This window comes from Haliotis rubra, unplaced genomic scaffold (genome assembly GCF_003918875.1).
Source record: "Haliotis rubra isolate DU_JTF1 unplaced genomic scaffold, ASM391887v1 Scf4, whole genome shotgun sequence".
NCBI classification, from domain to species: domain Eukaryota; kingdom Metazoa; phylum Mollusca; class Gastropoda; order Lepetellida; family Haliotidae; genus Haliotis; species Haliotis rubra.
In genome coordinates, this window is record NW_025767079.1 from 2015566 (window position 1) to 2029362 (window position 13797).

The window sequence follows — 13797 nt, forward strand, 5'->3', positions numbered from 1 at the left end:
GTATCTGCCACGTTTTCTAAATTATTTCCTATCATATCGTGCATATTTTTTATCCTTATATACACCGATATGGCCCTTATCTGGAGCCCTGAACATTATCATTTCACAGGGACCTGGGACATTTCAGATGGAGTCAGACAATAACTTTCTGATCATGAATAAGTGAGTATGTGGCTCTTTCGCACAGATTATTGCACAAATATGATATACCGCAGCTGTCTAACAATGAATCACTCTTTGTTTCACATCATCAATGAGGAATTGAAAGATAAGGTGAGTAAGTGAGTTTAGTTTTATGCCACTTTTAGCAAAATTCCAGCAATATCACGGCAGGGGGACACCAGAAATGGGCTTCACACATTGTGCCCATGTGGGGAATCGAACCTGGATCTTCGGGGCGAAAGATAAGGATGATCATACTTCCATATGCCTTTTAGAATAGTTGGTTTGTCTGTAAATGTGTTGTCACAGTTTCTTTGCTTGGAACAAAATGCTGATACAGCACATTCCCCAGATTATATCCTGAAGACAATACAAGGTCAAGGTTGTACAATTAATGCAGTGCAACAGCAAAGCTCATCCAAAATGATTTCTGTTACCTCCCTCTCTTCACTTATTGTTTATCACAGTGTTTGATAACATCACAGTCTTGCCACATAATCAAGACAACATAAACAAACATGGAGCAGAGGCCATCAAGGCTTGTGCAAACAGCAGACATTGAGTAACAATAAATATATCACAATCAGAACAGGCCATGGGTAAAGTGCAGAACTTCTCAGCAACTTCACACTACAGCCAAGCATGCTAGAAGACCAGTCATTATCATCCCCATCGACAGGCCATGGGTAAAGTGAAGAACTCCTCAGCGACTTCACAGCACAGCCAAGCATGCTAGAAGACCAATCATCATCCCAAACAGACAGGCCATGGGTGAAGTGCAAAACTTCACAGCGACTTCACTGCCAAGCATGCTAGAAGACCAGTCAATATCATCCCCATCGACAGGCCATGGGTAAAGTGAAGAACTTCTCAACGACTTCACAGCACAGCCAAGCATGATAGAAGACCAATCATCATCCCAAACAGACAGGCCATGGGTGAAGTGCAAAACTTCACAGCGACTTCACTGCCAAGCATGCTAGAAGACCAGTCAATATCATCCCCATCGACAGGCATTGGGTAAAGTGCAAAACTTCACAGCAACTTCACTGCCAAGTGGAGTTTTCTCAAAGACCAGACAATTCTATCCCACCAACAGATCAATGACATAGATTTGCATTAACTGCATGTGAGCAATAATATTTTGAACATATACTACTCAAAGAAGTCAAGGATCACATAATTTTCTCACAATAATGGGATTAATCTGTCAAGCCCGGACAGACTGACTGCAGTAACATGAAAAAAGTATCATTATTACATTTTAAACCTGTTTCCATTTTTTTTTTGGGGGGGGGATGATTTTTTTAGTCCAATTGATTTGAATTCATTACAGCAATTCCATCCTGCTGCTTTTTAAGAAATTATATGTAACAAAATTTTAAAGAACCTCAAATATTAAATTTAAACACATTAAAATATGTACCACATGACAGCTCCCTGTACCATCATATATGTACAAGTCACCATCAACTCAAGTCTAAATGCCCCTAAACACATCTGTCATCAAATCTCCCTTCCCCTACCACCCAACGAAAGTCACTACACCTGATTTGTTCTGATAATATTTTCCCTGTCACGCATAACCCAAAGGAACTACAACCCAAACCCCAACAACAATTAATCAGAGCAGAGCAGCTGTAATGTAAAATCCCCTAAGAATGTCAGTCAAGACCAATCCCATATCATAACGCCCATGGGCAGCATTAAACTCAGTTCAACAACAAATGTTCGTGCTCAGCCCTCAAGACTACTAACTAAGCAATTAATCTTAAATTAAAAAAAAGTAGCCCTTAAAACAACTTCCCCATATGTCCATTACCAATGCCATTATCATGAGCGTAACCCCATCCAACAATACTACACCCTCCCCACACATTCCTGTAAATCCCTCAAGTCAGCCACCCCTAACATCCCAAGTCTCTCTCAGTGTACACCAACACTCTCATATCCACGCTCAGACACTCCGCAATCCAACAATATGCTGCTCTGCACGCAACACCCTGTCTACGACACTACACAGGTTCGAGGGCTCTCCTTCTCCTCCTCTGGCTCGGAGTCGTCGTCGGACTTGAGGCGGGGAATACCGTCAAGGACCCGCAATCGGGGCAGGATCTTAAACACTCTGTAAGAACAGGATCACCATCATCATCATGATATCATATTGATAGTCAAACTAAATAAAGGTCATAGAGAGTTCAAATACTTATGGGCAACAAAATTAATACAAAATATGATCTTTTTGTTATAACATTCTGAAGGTGGGATCATCAGCTGTTAAAGGGAAAATAAAAGTGAAATATCCCAAGATTTATGGGATTAACAGACTAGAAATTCGCATGAGAGACTATAATATACAACATATCAGGGTTTTATGTGACACGCAAATGTGCGTCCCGTACACACAAATGTAGAGAATGGACGCAGAAAAAAATTCTCTGCGTCCAGATGGACACACAATATTGTTAACTGTACCCACAACACATCTATGACTTTGCTAAGTGTTTGGTTGTTTCTTTCAGTACTGTTACGTGCATCATTTCACACATCAGTTCACATGATCAATGATTCATTCCAGGCTCTAAAGAAATTATCAAAACATAGAGTTCTCTACACCATTTCTTCACACGACCCTCGTACTGCAACCTAGGACTTTAAATTAATAATTAGTTGTCCCCAGGACCCCCCTATTTGTTAGTCAAGGTAAAACCCTGAACACATGTGCACAGACTGCTGAAAGACATTAAACGAGCAATTTCAAAAATCTTCCATAGTAGGAATGGAAGGGTAACAGTTTCTAACACCATTATCAAGCATGGGATTCCTTGCTGCTTGAACATCTAAAATCCCCCCCAAATAAGTCTTAAATCGCAGCTATGTCCGAAGTTTTTGTGGAACTTTATGACAACAGTTTAGACACAATTTCTGAGATCATATACTTCAATTTGTAACTTCCTAAAAGATGTTGAAAATGTAAGTAATTACAATAGACTGATGGACAAAAGTGGAAAACGTATCATGCAAAAGTATACAAACGTTCATAAACCTGTGATAAACTATGCAGTGTCGTAACGTTACGAACGCTTTGTGGATCAGGTCCCACCCAGATCCTTAAGAATCATCAGTATCTTCCCACCAAAGGTAAACCTACCTATGTCGGTACCCGGTAGCCGGATATAAAGGTCACTGGGTTGCCTGAGAGGTAGAGCTCCTCCAGGTTGGTGGAGCGGAGTTTCTTCAGTCCTTCCAAGTCCTCAATGTTGTTGTCTACAGCCAACAGGTGCTTGATCCGTGGTATGGACGGCAGATTCTGCAACACAAGTCAACTTTATGGTCCTACTGAATACCAGTATCGACTTGTCATCATATGATGCAGGATCTTCAACATATTTTGATCTTATTCATTTGATGGACCACATGTTTTATAATAGTTGCTCCATTTTTATTTTTCTACTGATGAAGAGCAGGTTCCATAATACTTCTCTGATATTTTGTTCTTTTGATGGGACCACAGGTTCTATGATATTTTTCCAATTTATTTAAATGTAAACATCCCTTTATTGTTCTTTTGATGGACTGCTCCAACACTCTCTTACTTATCGATAAATCCCTGATGCTGACATCATGTGATTTTGAAAAACTGTGTTCTCTTTAAAAGTCTTTAGTGAGTGAGCGAGTGAGTAAGGTACTATGCAATATTCCAGCAATATCACAATATCATGTGCTGTCAGATTGGTTGTTCTGCCAAAATATTTGACTGGAGCAGTCTGTAGTGTTTCCATCAACTTTCCTATTCTTTACAAGTTTTAAAATGACAAAAATTCAAATATCTGCTTTACCTTTGTAATTCAGTATGACCTAGAACCTGGGATCAGCCATGTCAAAATGTTCAATTATTTCAACCTTCCTGAATGCCACATGCAGTTGTCATGCAACTGACCAGACAATATCCTGAAAACAGGTTCATGGTGATCTTATCACAATACATATACAGGAACAGGACTGACTGACTGAGTTTGGTTTTACGCCGCTTTTAGCAATATTCCAGCAACATCACGGCGGGGGACACCAGAAATGGGCTTCACACATTGTACCCATGTGGGGACTTGAACCCGGGTCTTCGGCGTGACGAGCCAATGACAGGAACAGGAACCTTTTGTATCAATTTATCGGCAAACTGACAATAACACACACGAACGCACGCATGCACGCACGTGTTAGCCCTTTAGAATTATAATATATATTTTTGGTAATTTTAGCTAAAATTATGTTGAATTAGGTACCCCCCATTGGTCGAACCAACAGACGTTTGTTCAGAATACATAACTGGTTGTGAGGTAATGCGTAGATGTGACATCACCAGCAGATGTGACGTCACCAGCGTGGCACATTGACGCCATCTTATTGGGGTGAAGAATAAATTGACGCTGGAACTAAATCACGCTGTTGTCTGTTTTCAGGTATGTATTCAAACTCAACATCAGGCACATTCCCTCGTAAGCCCCTGTAGGTCATGTTTACACTTGTGTTTGGATGTAAACACACTAGGAACTGTGCATTTGTTTAGTTCTTTGAGTCTGTCGTTCGACAAAACTTTGTGACCTATTTGTAGTGCAAGTCGATTGCTATTTTGCTTGATGCTGTACATATGTCAGTTACAACCATTCGCTTTTGCATTCTGTGACCTAGAAGCTCATTAAATGGATTAAACCTTGTGGGCAGACCAAAATATTATTATTGCTAGAGTAAATTGTAATTGCTGCGAACCGGAAGTAGCATGGTCAGTGTCGTCAGGGTTATGCGCATACTGTTTGGGACAGATCGGAAGTAAGGTCAAGGGCACTTTATTCCGGTAAGAAGGATAGAACATTACGAAAGTATTTTAAATTACTTGAAACTGATGTTTAGATATTAAATGGTTAGATCATAATTTAGTCCGTAACAAATATGTTGAAACAGGGAAATATATTTGTTGAATGCAAGTATTGGTAAATATTTATTGAGATTGTACTGTAAATATTGTGTATTCAACTGAAGATAACTGTTGAGTTATGATAATTCAAGTTACAGTATTACTCCATTTAGAATATATAGTTTCATGCAGATTATATGTACATGTTGAAGTACCTGTGTAGCATATATATTCATCCAATATGAGTTATTGTTACTCAGTAATTATGGAGTAAGAACAGAATTATACTTAACCATCCATGCAAAGGTTAATGCTGAGTTGTATGGTATGTGTAAATGATTTGCTACTAGGTAAGTGAGATAACTTGTGTGGGTTGTATACCTGTAGTTAATCTGTGGAATGCCAGATCATTGAACTAAGGGAGATAACCTGGTATGGTGTAATCAGTGAGCGTCGTGTTATTGAACTAAGGGAGACAATCCATCTATTTCTGTTGTACTGTAAACTTGCTGTAATCAGCGTCGCACATTGACGCCATCTTATTTGGGTGAAGAATAAATTGACAGTAGAACTAAATCACCCTGCTGTCTGTTTTCAGCCATTTTGATGGCAACGACCAACACCTCTTCCAGGGTGCAACCCAGAGAGAGAGAGAGAGAGAGAGAGAGAGAGAAGAGAGAGAGAGACACACACACACAGTGAACAGTGGTGATAACATACAGCAAAGCCACCCCAAATGGCAGAAATTCTGCTTGCCCTTATAACATAACATTAACATAACTGGTCCAGGCTTGTAGTTTAGTGATAACCGCCATCCCTGCTGAGCATGCCCTAGGATGATAGCGAGTGAACTAGTTGAGTTCTACTCACTTTTAACAATATTCCAGCAATATCACAGTGGGGGACACCAGAAATAGGCTTCACACATTGTACCCCTGTGGGGAATCAAACAAAGGCCTTGGCGTGACGAGCGAATGCTTTAACCATTAGGAGCGAATGCCTACCCCACCACCCCAAGAATGATATAGATGATATAATACACCCTACTTACACTTTGTGCAGGGGAGACATAAATGATCAAGAAAATCCTAACCCAAGGCTTACTCTCCTTCCAATCATAACCTAAATAAGCAATAGACACACTCTTGGTGTAACACACGATATCTACCAGTAAGGTGAGGTGAGGTGAGGTGAAATTGGATTTATCGTCGTGCTTGAGAATATTTCGCTCATATGACGACGTGCATACGTGTGTGTGTGTATGTGCGGCTGCTTGTACTAGCCCAGACTTAAGCTGGTTTTATAGTGCTAGCCCACTGAGATACCATGCCGCAGTGAAGCATGAATACCCCACTCAGACACAGTATACTGACTCCGTGCCGACCAGTCCTTGTTGTACCCATTAATGCCGAGCGCCAGGCAGGGACCAACAAGTACCATATTTTAACGTCTTTTGGTATGACGCGGTCGGGTATCGAACCCGCGACCTTCCGCTCTCTGGGCGTCTACCAGTAAGAGTATCACCTGATCATAACCTTAATAACTGCTAAACAGAAAGACATTAATATCTGTACTAAGCTGTGTGCATATTCTATAGAGATGAAACAAAGCTATTAACTTTTCATTTGTGTTTTGCTTCCATGTTGCTTAATGCTCCAAGTAGCAATATTCCAGCAATCATGGTGGCCTGTGAAGGGGTGGACAAATTTTAATAAATGCAACGAATAATTCACAATTTTTAGGCTAAATTATTTCACCAAAGTCACTGTTTAGTGCAATCCAGCTTTCCCAAATACCTGTATCTACGCTTGCTGCTTACCTTCAAGGAATATATGTAGTTGTTGTTGACGTTCAAGTATTCGCACCTGAAACAGATAACATTTAGACATTTATGAATGCTTTATTCCACCAGACAGCAATATTAGTGCTACATTACATTGTGGCAGAATGCAAAATACAACTTTACATCCCCGGCATTATGTCATGCTGAGGTAAAGTGAAACAGGTTTGTAAGACCAGGCCCTGATTTCTCGAAACAAACTTAACTTTTTACTCAAAATTCAAACTGAGTTTGACAATTTGAAAGAGCTGAATGTTTAACTCCGCTGCATTTTGAAAATATAAAAGCCAAAAAAACTTAAGTATTCTATTCACCAAACTCAAATTGTCTACTATGCTTAAGTTTAATATCGATTTCAGTTCATTCTGGGAAATGAGGTTTCTCAAATTTGAGTCAAAACTCTGACTTAAGTCAAAACTCAGACTTAAGTTTGTTTCGAGAAATGGGGGCCTGGATGATACCTCAAGTTGCCCATGAACTTACTCCATCTCAGAAAGGATAAGAATTTCATGGCACCATTAGAGGCAACAGACCAGTATCGGCCTCAGTACTACAACATGACTGGACCACTACAGGTATTATGGTATCAGTCATGTTAATGGTACCACTATCCAAACCTATGTCAAATGTTACTCGACTAATAGCTTTGTAAAAAACTGGGTGTCATCAATATTTCCAATAGGAGTACTATCTTAAATATTCCATTACAGTATACTTCCAATTTTTATCCAAGTCTGTTTGTGGTTCTCATGTATTTGTAAGAACACTTTTTTACATTTAATGACCAAAATGATCATTTGATGGATATTATTATAAGTCCTGACAGCAGTTTATAAACTATGTGTTGTCTCGATTCTTATTTTATTTTTAAACACTGAACTATGTCTTATCTGTGTGCCTGAACTAAGAAGTGAACAGTCTTTAGTATACAGCCGGGAGAATTTGGATTTTATAGATTTAATCAAATATAAATTTGAAGTATAAAACAAGTGTTTGCCACTGATATGGAAATGTCCCCCGCCACTAAAGAAAGGAATATTTATAACACATTTACTACTTTTTATTTTTGGTCACATACAAGATGCCTGAAATGGCTGGTATCTGCATAATCACCCAATATAGGCTGTCGACATAATTGAAGACATTGGGTGCAATGTTTTATGAGATATCGCGTTAACAAGAATTTGAAAAGTGGTCAAAGTATCGTGGTGACCTTGAAAATAAGGTCAAGGATACCAAAATCAACTGGTGTCTGTGTAATCCCCCAATGTAGGCTGTCACAAGACTTAAAGACATTGGGTACAACAGTTCATGAGATATCAGGTTAACAAGAATCGGGACAAACGGACGGACGCCGCTGAATACATACTCCCCCGTTCCACGATGTGGCACGGGACAATAATAGAATATTTCATTTTTCTAGTGAAATATGATGTATCTGTCAAATACACCACTGATAAAAATATCACTTTTTCACGTCACGTGATTACAGATACATCATATTTCATTAGCCAAATTAAATATTCTATTACTATACTATATAATATTATTATGAAATGATATCCTTTATCCCTTCCAGGTACCTGAGAGAATTTTTTGTCCAAAAATCCATGGGAGAGGAGTGAGTGAGTTTGGTTTAACAATACTGACTGACTGACTGAGTTTAGTTTTACGCCGCTTTTAGCAATATTCCAGCAATATCACGGTGGGGGAGACTAGAAATGGGCTTCACAAATTGTGCCCATGTGCATGTAGGGAATAGAACCCGGCGTGACAAGCGTACACTTTAACCACTAGACTACCCTACTGCCTCCTACGGAAGAGGACATTGCCTGTATACTCACAGTGGGAAGGAGTGGTGACTGAGATTGGTGATGGCGTTATGCATCAGGTTGAGGTGTACGACCTGCTTCAATCTTCCCAGAATGCGCTCCATGTTCTTCTTCTGGTATTTGTCCTGCAACTCCTGGTAGGTGATGCTGGCAAACTGGAACCGGGCAACCAAATTAATTATTTTTTGATAAATTCTTATAAGCTCCCTTGGTATACATAAGCAAAAGTATCTTATGGTGCTAAGATCAAACAACCTGAACAAAGTAGATCTTGTTGTTCATATACTACATTCAAAGTGAGTGAGTGAGTAGAGTTTTATGCCGCTTTTAGCAATATTGAATTGAACCCGGGTCTTCAGTGTGACGAAAGAACGCTTTAACCACTGGGCTACCCCACCGCCCTTGGTTCAAAGTGAGCTGAGCATTATGTATGGTGTATGGCATGTCTGGCATGGTGTGTGTACATGCTTGCGTCAGTTTGTGAGTGATTGAGCTTTCTTCCATTCTTAGCAGTATTCCATGATCTTGTTTTTGAATCATTTTGTTGCTTCTTGGACCAGTAATAAAGTGAGTGAGTATGGTTTTATGCTGCTTTTAGTATTATTTCACCAATATAACAGCAGGAGACACCATAAATGGGCTTGACACAATGTACCAACGTGGGGAATAAAACCCGGGGCTTTGGCCTGAAGAACAAACACTTTAGTTTAACCACTAGGCTACACGACCAACCCCTGAGGTGAAAGTAATGAGTATGGAGCTTTTTAATGTGGTCTGCTAGATACGAAACGACAGTATTATGTCATTATTTTAACTTTCATGAGCATTGTAACTCCAGAAATCATTCTTGTACAGAGTCATCACATTTGGTAAAAAAACCTTAGTGCCCTGTCTTATAAAGTACAGGTTGACACAATAAGACCGTCCCCGTCCCACGGTGCCTCACCTTAGCTGTTTCCCAGTTCTCTGCCTGGTCCCTGTATCTGGTCCTCTCTCGACCAGTGAGTGAGTGGTGGATCAAGTTGTCCTCCTCATCACGCAGCTCGTAGAATGTCCGTTCCTTCTCCTCAGGACCTGATGACATTTTGCAAGAAATACTTTCTTTCAAACACTCACATTAGTCGAACTTAACAAAGTCATAAAAAGAATACAGTTGAGAACTAAGGGGAGATAACTCATCTTCAATTTCAACTTGTAGAATGTCCGTTCCTTCTCATGTTTGTCATTTTCATTTTGGGGGTTGGCCTATACAACTGATATTTGCTGATGTATGTCACGTTTATAAACACATTAAACATTATGATGACACTCTTAATTCTTTAATTTCTGACAAACTTTTCTTTACATGTGCTATATATCATTTGAGCCTTTATTAATGACGCCTATTATACATGTTTTAAGCCAATTGCTACTTTCTTTACAACTCTGACATTAGCAGAATTCAACAGACTCACAAAAGAGCACTTGTTACCACGTAGATTTGATAAGAAAGGGAGATAATTCATCTTCAATTTCAAATAGACACTATAACATATGCTGACTACTTATGTTCAGCTGAGGACAACACAGCTGAAGAGATACCAGTAGTTACTGCTGGTAATGAAAGAATCCAGTGGTGACACAATATGAGATGATGAACACCTTTTTTGGTTCAACTTCAAGTAGTGCCAGAGCATGCTGGAATGTGTATTTGTTAACCAAGGGAGATAACTCATCTTCAATTTCATGCAGAATATATAACAGCTAGTGGTGGTCCGATTAATTGAAATAATCGAAGATTGGTCGCAAAATGATCAAGCAATCAATCATGTTTTCACATAATCGAACACAAGCAATTTTGGAACACTTGTTTGCATTAATATTTTTCACAAGGTTGGTTTTGTCTGTTACATTCATAAGCACTACAAGCTTACATGATTGAATTTATCTTAAAGACTCCAGATAATTTATGTTCCTAACATGCTGGTCATCCTTTAAAGATGTGAAATTCACAAATGCATTTTGTGCAATTTGCAAAATTCCCGAAAGAACTAGATGTTTTGTCTATTGTTTGTGCATTAACAAACATAACCAGGAAACTTTGATAAATGACGCTAACCAATCATTTTCGATGATTGATCGGTTGTTATGAACCGATCATCAATGACAATTATGGGATTTCAACAATTCCCAACACTACTCCACACCCTGGTTATGTCTAAGGTGTCCTTGTCCAAGTTGTATACAGTATGGCCTCAGATGAGATCACATCCCAGATTCCTACTCAACTCACCTTTCCTGACACGAGGAGCCTTCAGCTCATCCCCCTTGACACTGCGCTCTCGCAAGTCATGCCACACACTGTGCTTAAACCGCTGAGACGGCAACTGACAACAAGGGACATACAGTACACAGTATTGCAACGGAAATAAGCATTGGGGGAATTGCTACTAGTTATCACTATATGGGCATATAGACATTTTCATCCCTATTCTACCATCTTTCAAAGCAGATTCACTATTGTTCACAAGCACTTGTTGACATGATGGCAAAACCCTCAGTGACCTTTTTCACAATAAACTAGAAACTCACATTCACTATGCTTATATGGGGGCTTCTCAATTTGTTGCAAGGCATGGACAAACAGAGCTGCAAGTCATCAAGCAATATCAGGGGTGGAAATAACCCACTGCCCAACGTCCGATTCCAGTGTTTTTTTCTGTCGGGCAAGCAAATTATGAATCCCCTTGGCTATAGTAATGATTATCATATATTCCTGTTGTATAATTATTACAATGTGGAAACACACTTGGGAAAAAATCTGCATTTACCTCTGGAAGGGTTTTCTGCTGAGCTCTAAAGTATCCAGCTTGTTGGTTCAGTGCTACAACAGACAGCGGGACATTGGTGCCATCTGAACCCGTCTGACTTGTCTCCCCTGTGTCTTTAGATGTTTGACTGATGGAACTGTCCGTCGAGACAGATACACTGGAATGATGAGAAGATTAACCATCTAGCATGTCAAACTTTTCAAGTGAATTTTATCATGACCGTTAACAGATATGCTTTTTAATTCTTTTACTTCTCCGAGAATCACATGCACTCAGTTCAGAACATTTTTCTATGAATGGAAATACATCAAATTACTTTAAAATATTTAAACATTTAAGGAAACGACTATGCTTGAGATTTACATTTTTCCTTTGTATTATGTCATTATCCCTGTCAGTAAGATAAAAATGTCAACATGAGAAGAAAGTCCAAACTGATGCAGCATACAACAGTGCTGGTGGATGGATGGATGGATGGATAGGTATATGAGTGGATGGATGAATGATAGGATATTTATATAGCGCACATATCCATGCAACTAGTACATGCTCAAGGCGTTTGAGTCTTCCCTTAATCAACGAATGTCTTTTTTCCTGGCCTTCTTTAACCAACTCAACTCCCTGGGGAGTATTCAACTCATGCAGCCTGTTAAGCGCAGCGAGTTATCACACAGACTCATCCTCACAAGGTACCCATTTGCAGCTGGGTGAACTTGGTCACATAGTCACAGCATTTTATCCAATGATATTGCATGTTACTACACCCGCAACTAGGTGTCCGCACATGTTCCTGTCTCCACCATCTGGTCACTAGGGGTTGTGACAACACTGAAAGAGCCTACAATCCACAATCACAGGGGCTTGTAATGTGAATAACTGGCACCAGTGCAAAACTAGCACTATACCATGTATACAGTGTGAAGACACTGTCAGTGACAGAATATACTTTGATGCCATCCACAATCACGTAAAGGAATCTCCCTAAAGTGACAGGGTGGCCATGGCACCACATCAAGCAGAGTTGAGCCTTTTGTTGCATTGTCAGTTCACAGATTTATCAAAATATAAGGGACTGGTCAGCTGAGGGTCTACATGGGGGGAGTCCTAAAAATATTACATGTTTTGGGGAGGATAATGAAAAACATGTACAATGACACAGATAGAGTTATCCCAAAATATCACAAAACATTAGAATCTGGCAAATGACATCTGAAGCAACAATCCACACTATCAGGATATAATGCCATGATATCAATCAAGACATTTGATCCATGACGTCCGTCTCTTCATACCAACACAGGTTGCTGGGGATTAAGCCTAACCTGGCATAACCAGCAGTGTTTGCAATACTTTAATTTGCTAGTTGGCCAGCAGGCTTAAAAATCTACTGTCAAACCAATAAAAACAAAATAGACTACACTATTTTTCACAACAGTTTCACACAGTTTCTACAAGATCAGTTAGCAAAGCCTATGGCACAGAGAGACGTTTCTATTTGTTAAAGACTGGTGTTGACATTCCTATGTGCAAAGCGCTGAAATACCAGGAAGTGAAACTGAAAGTTATCGTAACATGATGGATCAGGGATGATTTCCAAACGTTAATAAAGAAAAAAAACAAGGGAAAGATTCCAGTTAAAAAAAAAGACAAGGGCCTGCAAATATTTTAAACTGCTGATACCAAGGGATGGCAATATACCACAACACATAAACATAGCCAATATAGAGTTCTCAGAACTCCAAATAAATAAGCTGCATTTTGTGTACACATGTGTATGAAGAAATTTGATAATGCAATAGTAAATCATTAAAGGTGAGAGTTTATGGATGTCAACTTCTTTTTCATGAGGAACACAACGTTGAAATTTCCACCTTTTAAGTGCATCACTTAGGCATATACATATCCATGTCTTTACTTGATGTTGGTTTGTTGTTTAATGCTGCACTCAAGAATATTCCAGCTATATGGTGGAGGACTGTAAACAATCTAGTCTGGACCAGACAATTCAGTGATCAACATCATGAGCATAAACCTATGCCATTGGAATACGATGACATGTGTAAACCAAGTCAGTGAGCCTGACCACCTGATCCCTTTAGTCGACAAGCATGGGTTGCTGAAGACCAATTCTAACACGGATCTTCACGTGTCCATGTCTTTACTGAAAGCAAGCATGACATGGTCGCTGCAGCTGACGTGAATAATGCACTCATGTCTCGGACTGTAGCCTTATTGTGATAT

The 13797-nt window shown here is 39.5% G+C and overlaps 1 protein-coding gene and 1 long non-coding RNA gene across 3 annotated transcripts in view; one reads left to right on the forward strand and one right to left on the reverse strand.

The window, feature by feature from the left end:
- The window catches only part of LOC124287183, a 14894-nt gene continuing 1097 nt past the window's right edge, over positions 1-13797 (reverse strand). The window contains exons 2-9 of one of the 2 annotated variants that reach the window (XM_046723673.1): positions 11557-11713; positions 11019-11112; positions 9693-9820; positions 8759-8901; positions 6894-6939; positions 3327-3472; positions 3125-3128; positions 1-2289 (exon numbers count right to left, since the gene is read on the reverse strand). In XM_046723673.1, coding sequence (XP_046579629.1) covers positions 2170-2289; positions 3125-3128; positions 3327-3472; positions 6894-6939; positions 8759-8901; positions 9693-9820; positions 11019-11112; positions 11557-11713 — 838 coding nt within the window. In that variant the 3' untranslated portion in view covers positions 1-2169. Of the gene's footprint in view, positions 2290-3124; positions 3129-3313; positions 3473-6893; positions 6940-8758; positions 8902-9692; positions 9821-11018; positions 11113-11556; positions 11714-13797 lie in introns of both variants that reach the window. The other variant, XM_046723674.1, reaches the window with a different exon arrangement.
- The window catches only part of LOC124287184, a 20023-nt gene continuing 15422 nt past the window's right edge, over positions 9197-13797 (forward strand). The window contains exons 1-2 of the long non-coding RNA XR_006901208.1: positions 9197-9206; positions 12010-12014. This is a non-coding gene — a long non-coding RNA (uncharacterized LOC124287184). The remainder of the gene's footprint in view (positions 9207-12009; positions 12015-13797) is intronic.